Raw genomic sequence first — 26373 nt, 5'->3', positions numbered from 1 at the left:
ATTTAGGAGTTACGGCCCTTTTTTGTCAAAAATACTTCAAAAATCATTATGGCTTATTTTCTGTGACAAAAAACCGAAGTGGGGGCATCCGTGTCCTATGGACACATTTCTAGTTGAAACTGAAATCGGTCTGCCTTGGTCAAAATCGGTCCAGACCGGCAAATTGCCGGTTTTTAGAAGCCCTGCAAATTACTGTGCGTCATGACGTCAGTAAACATCATCGCAGGCGCTTTTTGGTGAAATGTACAAAAACGCGCTTTCTTATGTATTTTCTTCACAAAAAGTGTAATTAAAGGTATGCTAGAAAAAATATCTATCATGTGTGTCCGTTCCGCATAGAAAAATCCGACCCTCGGGCACGCTGCGTAGCCGGTAACTCGGCAAGCCTCGTTACCTGGCAACGCAGGTGCCCTCGGGTCGTATTTTTCTATCCGGAACGGGAACACATGACAGATATTATAAGTCTGTATGTGTACCAAGGGATGTTGTGTATGTATGTGTACCAAGGGATGTTGTGTATGTATGTGTACCAAGAGATGTTGTGTATGTATGTGTACCAAGGGATGTAGTGTATGTATGTGAACCAATGGATATTGTGTATGTATGTTTACCAAGGGATGTTGTGTATGTATGTGTACCAAGGGATGTTGTGTATGTATGTGTACCAAGGGATGTAGTGTATGTATGTGTACCAAGGGATGTTGTGTATGTATGTGTACCAAGGGATGTAGTGTATGTATGTGTATCAAGGGATGTTGTGTCTGTATGTGTACCAAGGGATGTTGTGTATGTATGTGTACCAAGGGATGTTGTGTATGTATGTGTACCAAGGGATGTTGTGTATGTATATGTACCAAGGGATGTAGTGTATGTATGTGAACCAAGGGATGTTGTGTATGTATGTGTACCAAGGGATGTAGTGTATGTATGTGTACCAAGGGATGTTGTGTATGTATGTGTACCAAGGGATGTAGTGTATGTATGTGTACCAAGGGATGTTGTGTCTGTATGTGTAGCAAGGGATGTTGTGTATGTATGTGTACCAAGGGAGGTTGTGCCTTTATGTGTACCAAGGTAGGTTGTGTATGTATGTGTACCAAGGTAGGTTGTGTCTGTATGTGTACCAAGGTAGGTTGTGTATGTATGTGTACCAAGGTAGGTTGTGTATGTATGTGTACCAAGGTAGGTTGTGTATGTATGTGTACCAAGGTAGGTTGTGTATGTATGTGTACCAAGGGATGTTGTGCCTGTATGTTTACCAAGGTATGTTGTGCCTGTATGTGTACCAAGGGATGTTGTGTCTGTATGTGTACCAAAGGATGTAGTGTATGTATGTGTATCCAAGGGATGTTGTGTATGTATGTGTACCAAGGGAGGTTGTGTATGTATGTGTACCAAGGGATGTTGTGTATGTATGTGTACCAAGGGAGGTTGTGCCTGTATGTTTACCAAGGGATGTTGTGCCTGTATGTGTACCAAGGGATGTAGTGTATGTATGTGTACCAAGGGAGGTTGTGCCTGTATGTTTACCAAGGGAGGTTGTGCCTGTATGTTTACCAAGGGATGTTGTGCCTGTATGTATACCAAGGGATGTTGTGCCTGTATGTATACCAAGGTATGTTATGTATGTATGTGTACCAAGGGAGGTTGTGCCTGTATGTTTACCAAGGTATGTTGTGCCTGTATGTGTACCAAGGGATGTTGTGCCTGTATGTTTACCAAGGGATGTTATGTATGTATGTGTACCAAGGGAGGTTGTGCCTGTATGTTTACCAAGGTATGTTGTGCCTGTATGTGTACCAAGGGATGTTGTGCCTGTATGTATACCAAGGGATGTTATGTCTGTATGTGTACCAAGGGAGGTTGTGCCTGTATGTTTACCAAGGTATGTTGTGCCTGTATGTGTACCAAGGGATGTTGTGCCTGTATGTGTACCAAGGTATGTTGTGTCTGTATGTGTACCAAGGGAGGTTGTGCCTGTATGTGTACCAAGGGATGTTGTGCCTGTATGTATACCAAGGGATGTTATGTCTGTATGTGTACCAAGGGATGTTGTGCCTGTATGTGTACCAAGGTATGTTGTGTCTGTATGTGTACCAAGGGAGGTTGTGCCTGTATGTGTACCAAGGGATGTTGTGCCTGTATGTATACCAAGGGATGTTGTGCCTGTATGTGTACCAAGGTATGTTGTGTCTGTATGTGTACCAAGGGAGGTTGTGCCTGTATGTGTACCAAGGGATGTTGTGCCTGTATGTGTACCAAGGTATGTTGTGTCTGTATGTGTACCAAGGGAGGTTGTGCCTGTATGTGTACCAAGGTATGTTGTGCCTGTATGTGTACCAAGGGATGTTGTGCCTGTATGTATACCAAGGGATGTTATGTCTGTATGTGTACCAAGGGAGGTTGTGCCTGTATGTATACCAAAGGAGTTTACCTGGGAGCTGGATTAAGTTGAAACATAAAAACTGTCATTACGATGTCCTTGGATAACACATCTGTTTCTAGAGGAAGAGGTCGTAGGTTGTCTAAGCCTTTTTATCTGTGTGTTATACCCAGTGATTAAAGGTGAAAAGACATAAAAGATTTGTATCAGCATGTGATACCTTGCTTTAGTATGTTAATAACATTGTAATTGTTAGTAAGATAAATGACAAAATAAGCACCAAAGAACAAGTATTTGTGACAAGACTTAGGGTTTAAGCCAAGTTTTAAAAAGAACAGGGTGCTACAGAGGAGGGACATGGTGCAAAGGGGGAAATTAGGCTGTAAAGAACTTGAACATTAGAGAATTAAACAGAAAATGTTGGGAATCGTGTTTAATTGAAGTATATTGGGTTTCAATTGCCAAGTTTGTAAAGTTTGTATAACCTTGTAAGTTTAAATCAAAACAAAAAAAACTATTTGAAGCATTAAGCACTTAATTTTATAATGGCATAAGGGTGCCCATGCTGGTCTCCATTAGGGCAGAAGGGTTCTACCAAAAAGACTGGTTGCAGTACCCATTCATGACTTGTTTGCTAAAACCCTAAGACATGTTAGTACGTTATTGTGAAAGGAACTGATGACCATTGTTTCAGGCTCCACTGAGTCAGCACTTCAGCACATCTCATGAGAAAGCTTCGTCACTGCAGGCATTGATGAGACTGGTAAGTTCTAAGAATGTATTAACATTGTTATTAAACAAATGACTGGTTCATTATTTTGAGTGTGACTTCATTGTGCTGTGATTAACTTTCCATCTTTTCATGTCTTAACTACTTGAACAAGAAATAAATATTTTCCTCATATCATAAATGATTAACATGACTATTGAATTTGTTTCATGTTAGGATTGGTTATTTGTTATAAAGTTAAACATGTTGAGGTTTCATGTTAGTGTTGGTTATTTCAGTTGGTATCTAGCGGCGTGAGTTGCCATGGTCACATGATGGTGATGGTGCACTTCTTTGAGACGGTCGTGCGCTATGAGAAGTTCTTCCAATGTGAACCACAACACATTCCACATGTCCTGGTAACTGCTCCTACATCTGTAGTAAATCAATGTGAACCACAACACGTTCCACATGTCCTGGTAACTGCTCCTACATCTGTAGTAAATCAATGTGAACCACAACACGTTCCACATGTCCTGGTAACTGCTCCTACATCTGTAGTAAATCAATGTGAACCACAACACATTCCACATGTCCTGGTAACTGCTCCTACATCTGTAGTAAATCAATGTGAACCACAACACATTCCACATGTCCTGGTAACTGCTCCTACATCTGTAGTAAATCAATGTGAACCACAACACATTCCTCATGTCCTGGTTACTGCTCCTACATCTGTAGTAAATCAATGTGAACCACAACACATTCCTCATGTCCTGGTAACTGCTCCTACATCTGTAGTAAATCCATGTGAACCACAACACATTCCACATGTCCTGGTAACTGCTCCTACATCTGTAGTAAATCAATGTGAACCACAACACATTCCTCATGTCCTGGTAACTGCTCCTACATCTGTAGTAAATCAATGTGAACCACAACACATTCCTCATGTCCTGGTAACTGCTCCTACATCTGTAGTAAATCAATGTGAACCACAACACATTCCTCATGTCCTGGTAACTGCTCCTACATCTGTAGTAAATCAATGTGAACCACAACACATTCCTCATGTCCTGGTTACTGCTCCTACATCTGTAGTAAATCAATGTGAACCACAACACATTCCTCATGTCCTGGTAACTGCTCCTACATCTGTAGTAAATCAATGTGAACCACAACACATTCCTCATGTCCTGGTAACTGCTCCTACATCAGTAGTAAATCAATGTGAACCACAACACATTCCTCATGTCCTGGTAACTGCTCCTACATCTGTAGTAAATCAATGTGAACCACAACACATTCCACATGTCCTGGTAACTGCTCCGACATCTGTAGTAAATCAATGTGAACCACAACACATTCCACATGTCCTGGTAACTGCTCCTACATCTGTAGTAAATCAATGTGAACCACAACACATTCCACATGTCCTGGTAACTGCTCCTACATCTGTAGTAAATCAATGTGAACCACAACACATTCCTCATGTCCTGGTAACTGCTCCTACATCTGTAGTAAATCAATGTGAACCACAACACATTCCTCATGTCCTGGTAACTGCTCCTACATCTGTAGTAAATCAATGTGAACCACAACACATTCCACATGTCCTGGTAACTGCTCCTACATCTGTAGTAAATCAATGTGAACCACAACACATTCCACATGTCCTGGTAACTGCTCCTACATCTGTAGTAAATCAATGTGAACCACAACACATTCCACATGTCCTGGTTACTGCTCCTACATCTGTAGTAAATCAATGTGAACCACAACACATTCCACATGTCCTGGTAACTGCTCCTACATCTGTAGTAAATCAATGTGAACCACAACACATTCCTCATGTCCTGGTAACTGCAACTACATCTGTAGTAAATCAATGTGAACCACAACACATTCCTCATGTCCTGGTAACTGCAACTACATCTGTAGTAAATCAATGTGAACCACAACACATTCCTCATGTCCTGGTAACTGCTCCTACATCTGTAGTAAATCAATGTGAACCACAACACATTCCACATGTCCTGGTAACTGCTCCTACATGTGTAGTAAATCAATGTGAACCAAAACACATTCCACATGTCCTGGTAACTGCTCCTACATGTGTAGTAAATCAATGTGAACCACAACACATTCCTCATGTCCTGGTAACTGCTCCTACATCTGTAGTAAATCAATGTGAACCACAACACATTCCACATGTCCTGGTAACTGCTCCTACATCTGTAGTAAATCAATGTGATCCACAACACATTCCACATTGCTCCTACATCTGTAGTAAATCAATGTGAACCACAACACATTCCACATGTCCTGGTAACTGCTCCTACATGTGTAGTAAATCAATGTGAACCAAAACACATTCCTCATGTCCTGGTAACTGCTCCTACATCTGTAGTAAATCAATGTGAACCACAACACATTCTTCATGTCCTGGTAACTGCTCCTACATCTGTAGCAAATCAATGTGAACCACAACACATTCCACATGTCCTGGTAACTGCTCCTACATCTGTAGTAAATCAATGTGAACCACAACACATTCCACATGTCCTGGTAACTTCTCCTACATCTGTAGTAAATCAATGTGAACCACAACACATTCCTCATGTCCTGGTAACTGCTCCTACATCTGTAGTAAATCAATGTGAACCACAACACATTCCTCATGTCCTGGTAACTGCTCCTACATCTGTAGTAAATCAATGTGAACCACAACACATTCCTCATGTCCTGGTACACCACAACAAATTCTTCATGTCCTGGTAACTGCTCCTACATCTGTAGTAAATCAATGTGAACCACAACACATTCCACATGTCCTGGTAACTGCTCCTACATCTGTAGTAAATCAGTGTACACCACAACAAATTCTTCATGTCCTGGTAACTGCTCCTACATCTGTAGCAAATCAATGTGAACCACAACACATTCCACATGTCCTGGTAACTGCTCCTACATCTGTAGTAAATCAATGTGAACCACAACACATTCCACATGTCCTGGTAACTTCTCCTACATCTGTAGTAAATCAATGTGAACCACAACACATTCCTCATGTCCTGGTAACTGCTCCTTTATCTGTAGTAAATCAATGTGAACCACAACACATTCCTCATGTCCTGGTAACTGCTCCTACATCTGTAGTAAATCAATGTGAACCACAACACATTCCTCATGTCCTGGTACACCACAACAAATTCTTCATGTCCTGGTAACTGCTCCTACATCTGTAGTAAATCAATGTGAACCACAACACATTCCACATGTCCTGGTAACTGCTCCTACATCTGTAGTAAATCAGTGTACACCACAACAAATTCTTCATGTCCTGGTAACTGCTCCTACATCTGTAGTAAATCAATGTGAACCACAACACATTCCTCATGTCCTGGTAACTGCAACTACATCTGTAGTAAATCAATGTGAACCACAACACATTCCTCATGTCCTGGTAACTGCAACTACATCTGTAGTAAATCAATGTGAACCACAACACATTCCTCATGTCCTGGTAACTGCTCCTACATCTGTAGTAAATCAATGTGAACCACAACACATTCCACATGTCCTGGTAACTGCTCCTACATGTGTAGTAAATCAATGTGAACCAAAACACATTCCACATGTCCTGGTAACTGCTCCTACATGTGTAGTAAATCAATGTGAACCACAACACATTCCTCATGTCCTGGTAACTGCTCCTACATCTGTAGTAAATCAATGTGAACCACAACACATTCCACATGTCCTGGTAACTGCTCCTACATCTGTAGTAAATCAATGTGATCCACAACACATTCCACATTGCTCCTACATCTGTAGTAAATCAATGTGAACCACAACACATTCCACATGTCCTGGTAACTGCTCCTACATGTGTAGTAAATCAATGTGAACCAAAACACATTCCTCATGTCCTGGTAACTGCTCCTACATCTGTAGTAAATCAATGTGAACCACAACACATTCTTCATGTCCTGGTAACTGCTCCTACATCTGTAGCAAATCAATGTGAACCACAACACATTCCACATGTCCTGGTAACTGCTCCTACATCTGTAGTAAATCAATGTGAACCACAACACATTCCACATGTCCTGGTAACTTCTCCTACATCTGTAGTAAATCAATGTGAACCACAACACATTCCTCATGTCCTGGTAACTGCTCCTACATCTGTAGTATATCAATGTGAACCACAACACATTCCTCATGTCCTGGTAACTGCTCCTACATCTGTAGTAAATCAATGTGAACCACAACACATTCCTCATGTCCTGGTACACCACAACAAATTCTTCATGTCCTGGTAACTGCTCCTACATCTGTAGTAAATCAATGTGGACCACAACACATTCCACATGTCCTGGTAACTGCTCCTACATCTGTAGTAAATCAGTGTACACCACAACAAATTCTTCATGTCCTGGTAACTGCTCCTACATCTGTAGTAAATCAATGTGAACCACAACACATTCCACATGTCCTGGTAACTGCTCCTACATGTGTAGTAAATCAATGTGAACCACAACACATTCCTCATGTCCTGGTAACCGCTCCTACATGTGTAGTAAATCAATGTGAACCACAACACATTCCTCATGTCCTGGTAACTGCTCCTACATCTGTAGTAAATCAATGTGAACCACAACACATTCCACATGTCCTGGTAACCGCTCCTACATCTGTAGTAAATCAATGTGAACCACAACACATTCCACATGTCCTGGTAACCGCTCCTACATCTGTAGTAAATCAATGTGAACCACAACACATTCCACATGTCCTGGTTACTGCTCCTACATCTGTAGTAAATCAATGTGAACCACAACACATTCCTCATGTCCTGGTAACTTCTCCTACATGTGTAGTAAATCAATGTGAACCACAACACATTCCTCATGTCCTGGTAACTGCTCCTACATGTGTAGTAAATCAATGTGAACCACAACACATTCCTCATGTCCTGGTAACTGCTCCTACATCTGTAGTAAATCAATGTGAACCACAACACATTCCTCATGTCCTGGTAACTGCTCCTACATCTGTAGTAAATCAATGTGAACCACAACACATTCCTCATGTCCTGGTAACTGCTCCTACATCTGTAGTAAATCAATGTGAACCACAACACATTACACATGTCCTGGTAACTGCTCCTACATCTGTAGTAAATCAATGTGAACCACAACACATTCCACATGTCCTGGTAACTGCTCCTACATCTGTAGTAAATCAATGTGAACCACAACAAATTCCACATGTCCTGGTAACTGCTCCTACATGTGTAGTAAATCAATGTGAACCACAACACATTCCTCATGTCCTGGTAACTGCTCCTACATCTGTAGTAAATCAATGTGAACCACAACACATTCCTCATGTCCTGGATACTGCTCCTACATCTGTAGTAAATCAGTGTGAACCACAACACATTCCTCATGTCCTGGTAACTGCTCCTACATCTGTAGTAAATCAATGTGAACCACAACACATTCCACATGTCCTGGTAACTGCTCCTACATCTGTAGTAAATCAATGTGAACCACAACACATTCCTCATGTCCTGGTAACTGCTCCTACATCTGTAGTAAATCAATGTGAACCACAACACATTCCACATGTCCTGGTAACTGCTCCTACATCTGTAGTAAATCAATGTGAACCACAACACATTCCACATGTCCTGGTTACTGCTTCTACATCTGTAGTAATTCAATGTGAACCACAACACATTCCACATGTCCTGGTAACTGCTCCTACATCTGTAGTAAATCAATGTGAACCACAACACATTCCTCATGTCCTGGTAACTGCTCCTACATCTGTAGTAAATCAATGTGAACCACAACACATTCCTCATGTCCTGGTAACTGCTCCTACATCTGTAGTAAATCAATGTGAACCACAACACATTCCTCATGTCCTGGTAACTGTTCCTACATATGTAGTAAATCAATGTGAACCACAACACATTCCACAACACATTCCTCATGTCCTGGTAACTGCTCCTACATGTGTAGTAAATCAATGTGAACCACAACACATTCCTCATGTCCTGGTAACTGCTCCTACATGTGTAGTAAATCAATATGAACCACAACACATTCCTCATGTCCTGGTAACTGCTCCTACATCTGTAGTAAATCAATGTGAACCACAACACATTCCTCATGTCCTGGTTACTGCTCCTACATCTGTAGTAAATCAATGTGAACCACAACACATTCTTCATGTCCTGGTAACTGCTCCTACATCTGTAGTAAATCAATGTGAACCACAACACATTCCACATGTCCTGGTAACTGCTCCTACATGTGTAGTAAATCAATGTGAACCACAACACATTCCACATGTCCTGGTAACTGCTCCTACATGTGTAGTAAATCAATGTGAACCACAACACATTCCTCATGTCCTGGTAACTGCTCCTACATCTGTAGTAAATCAATGTGAACCACAACACATTCCACATGTCCTGGTAACTGCTCCTACATCTGTAGTAAATCAATGTGAACCACAACACATTCCACATGTCCTGGTAACTGCTCCTACATCTGTAGTAAATCAATGTGAACCACAACACATTCCACATGTCCTGGTAACTGCTCCTACATCTGTAGTAAATCAATGTGAACCACAACACATTCCACATGTCCTGGTAACTGCTCCTACATCTGTAGTAAATCAATGTGAACCACAACACATTCCTCATGTCCTGGTAACTGCTCCTACATCTGTAGTAAATCAATGTGAACCACAACACATTCCTCATGTCCTGGTAACTGCTCCTACATCTGTAGTAAATCAATGTGAACCACAACACATTCCACATGTCCTGGTAACTGCTCCTACATCTGTAGTAAATCAATGTGAACCACAACACATTCCACATGTCCTGGTAACTGCTCCTACATCTGTAGTAAATCAATGTGAACCACAACACATTCCACATGTCCTGGTAACTGCTCCTACATCTGTAGTAAATCAATGTGAACCACAACACATTCCTCATGTCCTGGTAACTGCTCCTACATCTGTAGTAAATCAATGTGAACCACAACACATTCCTCATGTCCTGGTAACTGCTCCTACATCTGTAGTAAATCAATGTGAACCACAACACATTCCACATGTCCTGGTAACTGCTCCTACATCTGTAGTAAATCAATGTGAACCACAACACATTCCACATGTCCTGGTAACTGCTCCTACATCTGTAGTAAATCAATGTGAACCACAACACATTCCACATGTCCTGGTAACTGCTCCTTCATCTGTAGTAAATCAATGTGAACCACAACACATTCCTCATGTCCTGGTAACTGCTCCTACATCTGTAGTAAATCAATGTAAACCACAACACATTCCTCATGTCCTGGTAACTGCTCCTACATCTGTAGTAAATCAATGTGAACCACAACACATTCCTCATGTCCTGGTAACTGCTCCTTTATCTGTAGTAAATCAATGTGAACCACAACACATTCCTCATGTCCTGGTAACTGCTCCTTTATCTGTAGTAAATCAATGTGAACCACAACACATTCCTCATGTCCTGGTAACTGCTCCTACATCTGTAGTAAATCAATGTGAACCACAACACATTCCACATGTCCTGGTAACTGCTCCTACATCTGTAGTAAATCAATGTGAACCACAACAAATTCCACATGTCCTCGTAACTGCTCCTACATCTGTAGTAAATCAATGTGAACCACAACACATTCCTCATGTCCTGGTAACTGCTCCTACATGTGTAGTAAATCAATGTGAACCACAACACATTCTTCATGTCCTGGTAACTGCTCCTACATCTGTAGTAAATCAATGTGAACCACAACACATTCCACATGTCCTGGTAACTGCTCCTACATCTGTAGTAAATCAATGTGAACCACAACACATTCCTCATGTCCTGGTAACTGCTCCTACATCTGTAGTAAATCAATGTGAACCACAACACATTCCACATGTCCTGGTAACTGCTCCTACATCTGTAGTAAATCAATGTAAACCACAACACATTCCTCATGTCCTGGTAACTGCTCCTACATCTGTAGTAAATCAATGTGAACCACAACACATTCCACATGTCCTGGTTACTGCTCCTACATCTGTAGTAAATCAATGTGAACCACAACACATTCCTCATGTCCTGGTAACTGCTCCTACATCTGTAGTAAATCAATGTGAACCACAACACATTCCTCATGTCCTGGTAACTGCTCCTACATGTGTAGTAAATCAATGTGAACCACAACACTTTCCTCTTGTCCTGGTAACTGCTCCTACATCCGTAGTAAATCAATGTGAACCACAACACATTCCACATGTCCTGGTAACTGCTCCTACATCTGTAGTAAATCAATGTGAACCACAACACATTCCACATGTCCTGGTAACTGCTCCTACATCTGTAGTAAATCAATGTGAACAACACATTCCTCATGTCCTGGTAACTGCTCCTACATCTGTAGTAAATCAATGTGAACCACAACACATTCCACATGTCCTGGTAACTGCTCCTACATCTGTAGTAAATCAATGTGAACCACAACACATTCTTCATGTCCTGGTAACTGCTCCTACATCTGTAGTAAATCAATGTGAACCACAACACATTCCACATGTCCTGGTAACTGCTCCTACATGTGTTGTAAATGAATGTCAACCTTATACACATTCTACATGTCTTGGTAACTGCTCCTTCTTGTAATCATGCAGGCAACCGTCAGAATATAAATAGAGGTTTGGAGTGTGATTTTAGCGTTGCACTCTTGTTTAATGATCTTATTATTGAAATCATTCACCCTTCTTGTAACGGCAATGTTATCATCATCATTGTATCAGCTGCATAGATTCAATTCTGTGATAGCAACTGTAATTGTATTAATGATGACTAGTGCTGGTTATCACGCAGAAATGGTAAATGGATTCCAGCTTCAATCATGACATTAAGCTTCAATAATAACTAGTACTGGTTATCTTCCAGTAACAGCATGCTTATAGCTGATTTTAAAACTGTCTGTCAGTCACTGTTAACATGTTTTCAGAGCAAACTAAATATTCCTTCTACTTCTAGGGGGCCTTTCTGGATGAGCGTGGGTTCCATCATGTAAGTGGTCAGGTACGCAGCCGGGCCTCCTACCTCTTCTCACGCTTTATTAAGTCATGCAGGTACGTAATAACACCAAGAGGGATACTTCCATTATATTATATGAGGTATATTAATTTTTCATTTTCTGAATGTAGAGGTATGTGGAAAAGAAATGGGTTTTTTCTGATTTAGTCAGAACACCCTACTTCATACTTTTGGGCTTAAAAGACGATACTGAAGTTATTATGACAATGGTAATGACAAAGAAGTACAGGCGCACAAGCTTAACATCTTTGAAAAGTTTGCCTGGCTTGTTCAAAATTATGATTTTCAATGGCTGGGCATATTATGTTTTTCCAAACAAAAATTCATGTGTGTGTCGCAGGTACTTGCGGTTACTTACGGCTGTCAACTCTGGACAACAGGTGGCATTATGTATACATGTGTATATGTGTAGGTTACAGCTGCAGGGATACATTGAGGAGATACTGGGCCAGTTTGGTGACCTGCTGACCGTCAACTCCCCAGAAAATGGATGTCAGCACCTACTCTCCAGCGACGACCAGCTGTTTGTGTACGAGACAGCTGGCAGTCTCATTGTCTCCAGCAACTTTCCTCCACAAGTAAGCACATCTTTTTTTCACCATAGTTTAAACTGATTTTTTTGTTATATTAATCTGATTATGCTTGTAAGCAGGATCCTAATTGAGAATGTAATTTTAGATTGTAGACTAAATCTGTCTTGGGGTAAGCTTCTGTGACTAAGTCCTCTCTGTCATATATGAACCATCGACTGACTCTCCTTTTACATGTATAAGCCCATCTGGTAATGGGTACAATGAGTCTGTGAGTGTACATGATGTTTGGTGGTCACATGACTTCATCTGATCTCTTACCTTACTTCTTCCTGTTGTGCAGCGTAAGGGAGAGCTGATGCGTCAGGTGGTGGGACCAATCGCGGCCAAGTTTTCCACACTTATGGAGGGGATGGTAGCTGAGACGGATGAAGGACGCCAGCTTGCCTATGCCAACAGTATCAACAATGCCATATCACTCGCCAGGTATAGTACACATTACAACTTTATGGCATATGATTTGATATTTCTGTTTTTTAATTGTTAAGTTAAGCTCGTAGCAAAACAGTAAACTTATGTGGAAACGATGTCAGTTTTAAATTTAAGACAAAATTTTCACTGTTTTAAGCTAAGGCTCCAATGATTCAGTTACTTCCTTATCAATACACCTAATGAGTTCCTTAAAAGGCATTAAAATAGCAAAGTGCTTAACCATGAAATGCACTCAGTCTTTAAATAAACTATGAAATAAGACTACATCTCTTGTTTTCTAAATATACCCCTGGCCCCAATTTCTCGAAACTACTTAAGCTTTACAGGCTTAAGTCACTTAATTCAATTAGCCAAAATTCATACTGAAAATGGATTTTGATAAACGAAAAATGGTTTATTATGCCCCCCTTCGAAGAAGAGGGGTATATTGCTTTGCACAGGCATGTCGGTCGGTCGGTCCGTCGGTAGACCAAAGCTTGTCCGAGTGATAACTCAACAATTCCTGGACGTATGGTCATCAAACTTGACATGAAGGTTGGGCCTGACCAGTAGATAACCCCTATTGATTTAAGGGCTCATCCGGTCAAAGGTCAAGGTCACAGTGACCTTTAATGGTAAATAATTTTAAAGCTTGTCCGAGCGATAACTCAACAATTCCTAGACCTATGGTCATCAAACTTGATATGGAAGTTGGGCCTGACCAGCTGATGACCCCTATTGTTTTTGGGGGTCATCAGGCCAAAGGTCAAGGTCACAGTCATCTTGAAAGGTAAAAGGTGGTCGGTGTGATAACTCGACAATGCCTGCACCCATGGCCCTCATACTTGACATGGAGGTTGGGCCTGACCAGTAGACGACCTCTATTGTTTTTGGGGGTCATTGGGCCAAAAGTCAAGTTCACAGTGACCTTGAATGGTTAAAGGTTGTTTGAGTGATAACTCAACAATGCCTGCACCCATGGCCCTCATACTTGACATGGACGTTGGGCCTGACCAGTAGAAGACCCCTATTGTTTTTGGGGTCATCGGGCCAAAGGTCAAGGTCACAGTGACCATGAATGGTAAAAGGTTGTCCGAGTGATAACTCGACAATGCCTGCACCCATGGCCCTCATACTTGCCATGGACGCTGGGCCTGACCAGTAGATGGCCCCTATTGGCTTTAGGGGTCATTGGGCCAAAGGTCAAAGTCACAGTGACCTTGAATGATTAAAGATTGTCCGAATGAAAACTCAACAATGCCTGCACCCATGGCCCTCAAACTTAACTTGGAAGTTGAGCCTGACCAGTAGAAGACCCCTATTGATTTTAGGGGTCAAAGGTCAAGGTCACAGTGACCTTGAAAGCAATCTTGACAATTCCTGGACCAATGGTCATCAAACTTGACATGAAGGGTTGGCCTGCTCAGTAGATGACCCCTCTTGATTTTGGGGGCCAAGGTCAAGGTCACAGTAACATTAAACGCAAAAAAAGTTAACAAATCTTCTCCCTGTGATATCTCAACAATGCCTGAACCTATGATAATCAAACTTGACATGGAAGTTGGGCCTGACCAGAAGATGATCCTTATTTATTTTAGGAGTCATCGAGTCAAAGGTCAAGTTTACAGTGACCTTGAATGCGAAAATGTTTCGAGTGATAACTCGACAATGCCTGCACCCATGGCTCTCAAACTTGATTTGATGTTGCGTCTGATCTGTAGATGACCCCTTATGATTTTAGGGGTCATGTGGTCACAGGTCAAGGTCACCGTGACCTTGAACGAAAAAATCTTGTCTGTGTGATAACTTGTCAATGCCTGCATCCATGGCCCTCAAATTTGACATTTAGAATTTTGGTGACCCGCTGATGACTTCTATGAATTTTGAGGTCATTGGGTCAAAGGTCATGGTCATAACACACTATCCTCACACTTTGAATGGTCATAATCTTAAAAATACCTTAACGGCATCCAATGTCAGTGACAAATCAGCTGTCATTTCCGTCCATGCATATTTCATTCAATTGTCCATATAATCCAGACAACATGGTGCTCAGGGGGGGGGGGGGGGGCATAATGTTTGACAAACATCTCTTGTTCTGATAATACAGATCATTTCTACATAATTTGTAAAAATTCTTGAAGAAGTAAATATAACACATTTTATAAAACAACAAAAAAAGTGAGATAAGCTTAATCCTGTTATAAGGGACTTAAGAAGTTTCGAGAAATTGGGGCCCGGGGTACATCTTTATCATGGGTTTCCTTTGCCTTACCCTGGTAGTCGTGCGAGCAAGGCATTCTCAAACCAGCAGACAATGCAGCAGTGTGGGTGTGAGGGTGTGTTCTTGGAGCTTCTGCAGATGTTCGTTCAGGCAGTCACCGTTCCTGTGCACCGCGGGCTAGTGCAGGCGGGGGTGCGCCAGTATCTTCACCGTATGGTGGTGTGCATGGAATCGGAGATACTCCCCTATGTTCCTGCCGTCCTTGAGAACCTTCTCAAGCAGCCAGACGCCAAGGAATTGCACGATTTTCTCCCCCTTATGAACCAACTCATTATGAAGTTCAAAGTAAGCACATTGTCCTCTTGTTTCCTTTAAAGCTGCACTCTCACAGATTTACCGTTTTTACAACTTTTTTTTATTTTTTGTCTTAGAATGAGCAAATTTGTGCGTAAATATCTGCAAACCAGTGATAAAAGACTGCTGACAAAAGATCAGGTTGCAGATTTTCATATTTCCGTTTTAAAACAAATGTTTAATGGCTAAAAGCGTTATTAAATGTTTAAGAAAAATGCATAAAACATCAATTTTTGAACTTAAATATAAAAATCTGCGGTCTAATTTTTTGTCAGCAGTCTTATATACTTGTTTACATTAATTTTTCGCATACGGTAAATTGGCTCGTTCCATGACAAAAAAATAAAAAAATTGTCAAAAAATCTGTGATAGTGCAGCTTTAAATTAAATGTGATGTCTGTTCATCTTTCATATTATAATTTACAAAATCACTTGCATGAATGTAAATAGATATGCAATGTAAAAAGCAACAATTTGTTATTCATAAAAAACTCAATTTGTACAGGAGTACTCCTCTTTCATTCTTGATCATCTTGATGTTTATATTTGCATGCCTGATCTGTATAGATACAAACCATTCTTACATATTTGTTACCTCACATACTGATATTAAGGGAGCCATAGCGCCATTCCTACAAGAGGTGTTTATGCCAGTGGTGCGAACGATATTCGCTGTGCTGTGTCAGCCTGCAGACGAGCGAGACCAGGTGGCGTCTATGGAACGTCTGCTACTGCAACGTGGATACTACCAGTTCCTCGCTACCATTGTCACTAACGACGTCCTTGATGTCCTCAAACACCAAGGTAAAGGCATAAATCCATTACTGGATTAGAAGTATGAACCTTTAGAGCAGGTTTTTCAGTATCAGTTGTAAGAACTATATATTCTGTGTTAGTTATGAGGTGGGTTTTCTTCCTTTATATTTTATTTTATTTCCTGTTGATAATTATACATATGTTATGTAAAATTGTTCAGCTTTAATACAGTAAAATTTGGTAGTTTCATGTACAGAAATAAACATTCATGAGGTGACCTTGATAGATATTTAATTATAGTTAGAAGCAGGGCTGGTTTCTTTTAACACGTTGGACCAATTTCAGTAGCAGCAAATGACTAAAAAGGGGAGATGGGCCAAGACCCATTAAGATTTTAAAATTTTAGAAGTCCTAGAAAGAAGTACTATCAAGATTTGCAATCTGTTCATCAAGATCCAAGGAGCAGTTTTATACCTTTATACCTTGGTCTTTGAAAAATGGACAGTGCCATGTTATAGTTAACAGTCACTCTTAGCTACGAAACGGCTCCTACGATTAGTTGAAAAAACAATAAATTGGTTTATATGTGAATAAATGGAGCGTATAATGCAAACATGTTTCATTTCAGATGCGAGTAATTTGGAGCATGTGTTGATGACAATTGTTCGGGGTGCTACTGACATGCCTGACCCGAGTGTGAGTTATTTCATGAGCACACACTAACAAAGTATAAGGGTTTAACTGCAATGAAACAGACTTACAGAGACATATGAAATGAATCTGTGTAATCTGACCTTTTACCATAATAAACGGGTGTTTTGAAACAATGTGATTCTTATGATATTGATGAATAGAAATTGAATATTATTCAATGAAACTACAATGTTCATCATTGTGTTTTATCTTTGTAGAGCCAGAAGACATGCTTCAACATTCTGAAGAGGCTGGTTGAAGCTTGGGGTAAGCTTCTGTTTTATGTTTGCAATCAAAGCTGTAAATTATTTATAGAATAAAATCATTCAATCAGTGGAAGATTGTTGTTTTATGCCCTTAAGATGGCCACATCAACATTGCATAGTCCGTTCATTTGATTGCTCAAGGTGAGTTATTGTGATTGTTCAATGTCCAGCATCTGTTGTCCAGCATCAGCTTTTCAAAACTATAAACTTCTTCTCTGAAACCCAATGGCCAAGACCCATGATAGTTGGTGTGTAGCCTCTGGTAGTGGTTCTTTACCAAGATTTTTCAAATTTTATCCCTGGGGTCAAAAGTGGCCCTGCCACAAAGGTTTCAAGTTTTCTATATACTTATATACCCGGTAGTAAAATGTTCTTCTCTGAAACTGCAAGGACCACACCCTTGATATTTGGTCCTTTAACCAGTTTGTTCAAATTATGTCCCTGGGGTCAAAACTGGCCCTGTCATTGGGGTCACATGTTTACAATACTTATGTAGTAAAATTTTGAAAATCTTCTCTAAAACTGCATGGCCCAAACCATTGATTTTTGGTATGTTTTATCCTAACTTTTGTCCATGAATGTATTATATGGTGATAACGGAGAAGAAACTAGTTTCTGTGAGCTCTCTGTGCATTCCCGGTCACTTTCGTGACAAGTTTGGCGATGGTTGATTCTATTCAGTAATTGATTATTTATAATTTAACGAGGCTTGATGTATTCTATAGTCCTCTGTTGCCAAGTTTTTAGAGTGCAGGTTTTCAAGTATTTCGTCAACATGTAACCTGTTTAATCCCCTTCACGTTAGCCAATTTAAAAAAATAAAATATTCATATTTACTGCATACCAATACAATACTTATATTATAAAGAAAACAATTTAAGCACTGTAACAGTTATATTTTCAATATTTGGTCACAGTTAGAAGTTAATCATCATGGAGTGCTGCAAATATGCACATATGATATAAGCCATCAGGCAGTAACCTTGTCATGATAGGGTGATTTTGAAATACTGTGGCTCAAATGGTTGTATTAAATGATCACAAAGGCTGTTGTAGTTGTTGTTTGTAGTTGCCTTAGTTGCTTTCTAGCTCTCTTGAAAAAACAAACAAAATAACTGATGGTGTAATATTATACACATGGAAGAATAAACTGGTGTTGATAATCTGTATATTGTGGATGGGTCCACATTTCTGCTTTGTAATATTGATAGTTCAAGTTGGAAATTCAATCCGTTTCATCAAAAATACTAGGAGTATTTCGTACCTTGGATTCTTAATGAAAAGGCCCCCAGGTCTTTTGTCACATTAAGGCTTAGGTTAATAAATCTTGAAATATACCTTGTAAACAATATTGTGGTTTGTTCTATGTTCCAGGTGGGGAGGAGGGTCTGCCTGGGTTTGTGGACTTTGTGTACAAGAACATTGTACCAGCCTGCTTCCTTGCCCCTCTGAAGCCTGATTTTGACATGCGAGACGGGCAATCTGCTCTGGTAAGTCCAGAATGTAACATTTGGAGAGAATTCTTAGTTTTAGGCGTTATTGCTATACATTAATGTTTTATTTGATATTATTAAAACAGACTCCTCACCCGTACACTGTTACAATTCCTGATCTTGAAACAGTCAAAACTTGCAATGTCGATCTTGGATATCTCGATTTTCCTGCTATGTTGATTTCACACATTTTCTTTACACTTAATTTTGAACTGCAGATCGAGCTGAAGGTGCGAAATTCTCATGATGGTTTTCGATATTGTGAGGGGCTGATGTTTGTTTCATGTGATATAGTGAGGGGGTGATGTGACATAATTTATCATGTGGTATACACACACTGATATAGTGAGGGGGTGATGTTTGTTTTATGTGATATTGTGAGGGGGGTGACATTTGCTTCATGTGATATTGTGAGGGGGGGGTGACATTTGTTTCATGTGATAAAGTGAGGGGGTGATATTTGTTTGATGTGATATAGTGAGGGGGTGATGTTTGCTTCATTTGATATAGTGAGGGGTGACATTTGTTTGATGTGATATAGTGAGGGGGTGATGTTTGCTTCATTTGTTGTAGTGAGGGGGTGATGTTTGCTTCATATGATATTGTGAGGGGGTGATGTTTGCTTCATGTGGTTGTGTTAGAGGGTGAAGTTTGATTCATGTGATATTGTGAGGGGGTGATGTTTGCTTCATTTGATGAAGTGAGGGGGTAATGTTTGCTTCATATGATATAGTGAGGGGGTGATGTTTGCTTCATTTGATGAAGTGAGGGGGTAATGTTTGCTTCGTGTGATAGGGTGAGGGGGTGATGTTTGCTTTATATGATGTAGTGAGGGGGTGGCATTGCTTCATATCAAATAGTGAGGGGGTGATGTTTGTTTCATGTGATATTATGAGGGGGTGATGTTTGCTTCATGTGAGGGGGTGATGTTTGCTTTATATGAAATTATGAGGGAGTGATCTTTGCTTTATATGAAATTATGAGGGGTGATGTTTGCTTAATGTGATATTGTGAGGGGTGATGTTTGCTTCATGTGATATTGTGAGGTGGTGAAGTTTGTTTCATGTTTGCTTTATTTGATGAAGTGAGGGGGTAATGTTTGTTTCATGTGATATTGATAAGGGGGTGGCCTTTGCTTTATATGAGATTATGAGGGGGTGATGTTTGCTTCATGTGATATCATGAGGGGGGTGGGGGTGATTTTTGCTTCATGTGATATAGTGAGATGGTGATGTTTGCTTCATGTGATATTGTGTGGGGGTCACATTTGCTTCATGTGATATAGTGAGGGGGTCATGTTTGCTTCATGTGATATAGTAAGGTAGTCATGTTTGCTTCATGTGATAAAGTGAGAGGGTCATGTTTGCTTCATGTGATATAGTGAGGGGGTCACATTTGCTTCATGTGATATAGTGAGGGGGTCATGTTTGCTTCATGTGATATAGTAAGGTAGTCATGTTTGCTTTATGTGATATAGTGAGGGGGTGACATTTGCTTCATGTGATATTTTAAAGGGTGATGTTTGCTTCGTATGATATAGTGAGGATGTCTCATTTGCTTCATGTGATATAGTGAGGGGTTGATGTTTGCTTCATGTGATATAGTGAGGGGGTCATGTTTGCTTCATGTGATATAGTGAGGGGGTCATGTTTGCTTCATGTGATATAGTGAGGTGGTCACATTTGCTTCATGTGATATTGTAAGGGGTGACGTTTGCTTCATTTGATATAGTGAGGGGTTGATGTTTGCTCCATGTGATATAGTGAGGGGGTGACATTTGTTTGATGTGATATAGTGAGGGGGTGATGTTTGCTTCATGTGATATAGTGAGGGGGTGATGTTTGCTTCATGTGATATACTGAGGGGTTCTCATTCGCTTCATGTGATATACTGAGAGGTTGATGTTTACTTCATATGATATAGTGAGGGGGTGACATTTGTTTGATGTGATATAGTGAAGGGGTGATGTTTGCTTCATGTGATATAGTGAGGGGGTCATGTTTGCTTCATATGATATAGTGAGGAGGTCTCATTCGCTTCATGTGATATAGTGAGGGGGTCATGTTTGCTTCATGTGATATAGTGAGGAGGTCTCATTTGCTTCATGTGATATAGTGAGGGGGTCACATTTGCTTCATGAGTTGATATTTACTTTATGTGATATAGTCATATGGTTACTTATAGAGTGTGTATATGACTGTCTCTGTGTTTGCAGGCCGTTAGTGAGATGGCAGCTTGTCTAAGATGTGTGAAGGAAAGCAGGGTACGGTGACTATGATTTCTTTTTCCATAGTAGTTCTTTCAATGCTTTGACAATTCCTAGTAATTAGTCACTCTTGCAATTCAGGTCAAGCAGTAAGTGTAGCATCTCTATAACATGGCTATATTGCCTTGCATAGGGATTTTCTTTTTGCCCGTATTATCATGAATAACATTTACTTGTAACATTTAATGTGACCTTCCAAGTGTTTTTGTTAGTTTTAATTGTTACATTTATATGATCATTGCCTGAAATTGTATTACAGCCTTGGTTTTGATAAGTTCTCATAAGAAACCATTTAGATAAAGACATATTTGCATATATTTACAGGGTGGAGAATTTGTTGAATACCTTCGTGGTGAATATCTGGCTACACTGAACCTCTCACTCGACCTTCGACAACAATTCTGTGATGCACTTAGCCTTGACAATAAACAATTTAAAAGCTACTTTAAGGTATTTTCTAAGGATAACTACACTTAATAATCATCGCTTTTGAGGTTTACATTTAAGCTTTTTTAAAGAATAACAATTTATGCAATTTTTAGGCATATGACTGTGACCCATTTCAGTTGTGTTAACGAGTCTTTAATTCATTGGCTGTGGTCATTGCTTCTCGTTGCATCTCATATTCTTAACAAGAACTGGTTTCTACACAAGTAGCCAACTTAATAACTAAGTAAACATTGTAAACAAGAGTTAATGGACTGATTTTGTGCTTGTACTTTGCAGACATTCATGATGAAGGCAAAGTCGTGACCCAGGTGACACCACTTACAGGACCTGTTCACATGACTGCCTGTATGTGAGGACTACCAGCTACTGGCCCACATGATACAAGGGAGTTCTGACTACTTACCCAAGCAAGGGGACCCACTACCCGCCCCATTCAGGGATGGGTGGTAAACTGGCCCGGGTCCTAGACTTGACCAGGCTTTTTACTGCTATATTTAGATTGTGCCCCACAGGTGTTCAAAAATGCAGAGATCAGATAGGTCTTCTTCTGTGGTTGTTCAATGTAAACATTGACTTGTGCTCATTTTACATGTAGAAAGTACTTCCATTACATCCATATTTGGTGCAATGATCTTCCCAGGCCAGGTCATTCGAGATTTATTATATAAAGTTGTGATTGTCTTCAGTGTGTGCATACCACACAATAAATTGCTTCATAAATGCTATGTCGGAATGCAATATTTTGCTTATAATGATGACTTGGAACAAAGATAATTCACCATTTCTTCACTATTTTTTAAATGAAACATAGCGCAGTTTACGCCCCTTACAGAGCCCCGTCTTTGGTTTTTACCAGAGTTTGATAGTTTTGTTTCTTAAAACAAACCTTTTGACAAAACCTCGGCCTGATTGAGCACTGTCAAAACAGTATTTTGGAAACAGGTTTGTCAAAGTGTTTGAGGAATCTTATCACCTAATCAAACTTAGGTGTATAAAACAAAGGCAGGGCTCATTAAGCACATAGACTGCCCTTTGTTTCATTTTAAATGATTATATGTTTGATTTATTGTTTTTGCCCTGTCTGTCAGTCAGTCTTCGTTTCAGCTCAATAACTGAAGAACGCTAAGACCCAGGTATGCAGGTTGGTCATGACCAGAAGATTACCCCTATTTATTTTGTGATCATCAGGTCAAAGGTCAAGGTCGCGGTGACCTTAAGGTTAAAAACAATATGTTGGCGGTGACTTAAAGCTTGAAAATGGTTTCTGCTTGGAACTTTATTCTAATTGATGACTCCTATTGATTTTGAGGTCAAGGTCTAGATAACCTGAGGTGAAAAAAACAGTTTCCCTCTGAAAAAATCAAGAACACTTGCACCAAGGAACTTCATACTTGGTATGCCAGTTGGTCATGAATAGTAGATGTTCCCATTAAATTTCAGGCCAGTTGGTTTGTCAAGGTGACCTTGAGGTAAAATAATAGTTTCTGCTGAATAACTAATGAATGCTTGGGCCCAAGAACTTCATACTTGGTTTGCGAGTTGGTCTTGGTAAGTAAATGGCGCCTATTCATTTTGAGGTTGTTGGTCACCGGACAGTATGTTACACTTCTTTCTGCTCAATAACTAAAGAAGGCTTGGACCCAGGAACTTCATACTTATAATGTAGGTTGGTCATGACCAGTAGATGAACCTTATGTTTGTTCGTCTCCAGTCCAAAAGTACAAATTTCATGTGTTTTTTTTATTATTGCTCACCTAAGAAAACACAAAAAATGGGGGAGACAAGTGCTTTTAAAAAAGATAATCTTTAGTTCTTTGTGTTTTAAAGTGAAAAGTCATAAGTTTAGTTGAGTAGCGCTGTTGCCAAACAGCGGTGGGCAGAGCTGTGTTGTATGACGTCATCATCTTGATGCATCCAAAAAAAATTCATGAATTATTCAAGGTTTAAACATTGATTGTAATATTTATAAATATAAAAATTTAGAAAAATATATCTGTAACTATGAATTATTTACCTTAGGAATGACAAAATTCTTTGAAATTTCCATGTTGACATACACTGGGTGTTATTGTTAACAAAGGATATGGGGAAATGCTCTTCAGGAATTTGGATTATTCGGATTTGGTAACTGGTAACCTCCAGTAATTCATTAAGTTGGGATACTTATACAGTAGTATCTTATACTCAAATGTTTCATGGTCCATTTGATCATTCAAAGCTCTTCCCTCATAAGATTTATCTATTGTTGTTTTAAGTGAGTTATATTAATAGCCTAGGTGTCGTTGTCATCATCAGCGTACATGTAGTATGTTTGCAAAACAACATTGACCTAAGCCATAACTTAAAAGCTATTTCGATTTTTAAATGAAACTTGGTATTGTTGCCAGAGACAGTATGAATATACATAGCAAGGCCCATAACTCTAGTCATAACAGCAGTGGAGCGTTGCATCTGCTCTGCTCATGGTACTCATATCTTCTCACATAAATGTATTCAATTCTCGTCATTGTTTCTGAGGATGTATTATAATGCTGTGATGTTTTTTGTTTATGTACTGTTAACGTTTTGTTTCAAGAAGAAGTGTTCCTGGCTTGGCTATATATGATTGCAATAGGTATTGAATACTATTTGTTATGATAGTTCATATTTATGGAATTACGATGATGTTAAAGACTGTTTTTTTCCAAAATGGTGAATCCATTTTTGTCATTGTGCCAATAAAGTTATAAAACCTTGGTTTTGCATTTGTTTTAACATTTGTTAGTGGAAAGAAGTGTATCCACAATGTATGAGAAGGATGAAAACCAACAAGCACACAAGTTTATAGCAGCTTATGAAGTTGAACTTTCACCTTTTTCCTCAAACATGACAATTTCCTTACCTATTTTTTTCGTATGGAAGATAAATGTATTCTTAATGCATATTAAATTTTAAAATAAAAAATAAAGTTTTTAGCTCTACTGGCCAAAGGCCAGAAGAGCTTATGCGATGGTAATGTGTACGTAGTATGTGCATTCGTGCGTCTGTAAACAATTGCTTGTGAACACGATAGTCTTCAGTTTTGATTGTATCTCGATGAAACTTGTACAGTATCTAGATATCCATTAGAGCTGGGTTCCTTTCGAAAACCATGCTATTGTGTAAACAATTGGTTGTGAACACCGTACAGTCTTCAGTTTTGATTGTATCTCAATGAAACTTGTACAGTATCTAGATATCCATTAGAGCTCGGTTCCTTTCGAAAACCAGCCAGATCCGCCCATGAATGCCTAGATTATGGGCCATGAAAGTTTTAAAGAAATGCTTTCTATTTTTAGCCAGGTCTGCATGAGCAAATTCTATTTTTAGCCAAGTTTACATGTACATGTAAATTCAAGTCTAGAGTTAAGGAAGACAATTTGCAAGTCTAGGATTTTGAGAGACAATTTGCTTTTTGCTTCTGCAGTTGATTTTGTGAATTACTCTGCCTTGTTCTTGTTGAAAGCCCAAAGGCCATTTTTTAGCTTTAAGTTCTGTTGTTTGTGCATTCATCTTAACAAAATTGGTTGTGAATGTTTAAGTTATGCACCTGGTGTCATTACTGGCCACACCCAGGGTTCACAGGTTTGGTAAACATAAATCTGGAAAGGTTTGAAAATCTTTTTGTGTGTTCGTGCATCCATTTCAGCACAATTGATTGTGAATATTTGTTCAAATTGATCAATGTTGTCCTAGGATGCCCTTGACTTTGACCTTTTGACCAACTTTTTTTAACTTTTAAAACTACAGAATTTTTTACTATGAGTACAGTTTTGAAAGCATTTTTTTTTGTCAGATGACTTTTACTTGGCACATATTAAAATAGTTCATGCAACTAATCTGCTTACAATACTTTCTGGGCTCAGATGTTGAACATGCTACGTTTTCAGGTAACCCAAACACAAAACGTAAACTATATGTCTGTTGCCTTTTACCCATACATACATGCTCTGGTTTGATATGACCACAAAAGCCATGCCAGTAGAGCATAGGCCCTTTTGGGCCTCTTGTTTAAAATAATAAAACCAATAATACCAATAATTAATATTTTCCATAAATGCATTATTTAGTAAGTATTAAAAGATTTATCACTCAAAATGTATATTTGTTATAAACGTGTATGTATTGATTTTGAATAAGAGTGTCACTTTAAACTAAGGAAGTGAACTGTACAATTCCATCTTTACATCAAACTTTTAACAAGATCATTCTATTTATTTGATTTGGTTTTTTAACACAATGAAACAACTGAATATTTCAGGATGGGGATATTGTTTCGTCGTTGTCTGTGTGCCATTCTGTCCCTCAGTCTGGAACCATATCTTAGTAGGGATTTGTTAGCTTATGTTCAAACTTGGTCAGACTCTTTCCCTACTAAAAGTGGGTCACATGGGGTCAAAATCTAGGTCACAAGGTCAAATCTTGGAAAATTCTTTAAAACACACTAGAGGCATTATATTTGGTCCACTATTCATCAAGCTTAATCAAAAAGTTTCTCCTTGATGAACTCTATTAAATTTGGGTCACATGTGACCAAAAATAAAATCAATAGTTCAAATCTTACAATTTTTGTGTGGAATCATTTCATGGTAAGGATAAA

General features: G+C 39.4%; 1 protein-coding gene across 1 annotated transcript in view; it reads left to right on the top strand.

Moving 5' to 3' along the window:
• Positions 1–24491, top strand: part of LOC128217621 (exportin-T-like) — a 49671-nt gene extending 25180 nt beyond the window's left edge. Inside the window, exons 14-26 of the mRNA XM_052924887.1 lie at positions 3078–3146; positions 3392–3511; positions 12193–12287; positions 12665–12830; positions 13126–13268; positions 15537–15822; positions 16446–16635; positions 17216–17283; positions 17499–17547; positions 18921–19036; positions 21255–21302; positions 21630–21755; positions 22032–24491. Of these exons, the coding sequence (XP_052780847.1) occupies positions 3078–3146; positions 3392–3511; positions 12193–12287; positions 12665–12830; positions 13126–13268; positions 15537–15822; positions 16446–16635; positions 17216–17283; positions 17499–17547; positions 18921–19036; positions 21255–21302; positions 21630–21755; positions 22032–22058 (1503 nt within the window). The 3' untranslated portion in view covers positions 22059–24491. The remainder of the gene's footprint in view (positions 1–3077; positions 3147–3391; positions 3512–12192; positions 12288–12664; positions 12831–13125; positions 13269–15536; positions 15823–16445; positions 16636–17215; positions 17284–17498; positions 17548–18920; positions 19037–21254; positions 21303–21629; positions 21756–22031) is intronic.
• The last annotated feature ends 1882 nt before the right edge of the window (positions 24492–26373 follow it).

The sequence above is a fragment of the Mya arenaria genome, chromosome 14, assembly GCF_026914265.1.
Source record: "Mya arenaria isolate MELC-2E11 chromosome 14, ASM2691426v1".
NCBI lineage: Eukaryota > Metazoa > Mollusca > Bivalvia > Myida > Myidae > Mya > Mya arenaria.
The sequence above is the reverse complement of the archived record's forward strand: the minus strand, read 5'-3'. Positions and strand labels throughout refer to the sequence as shown.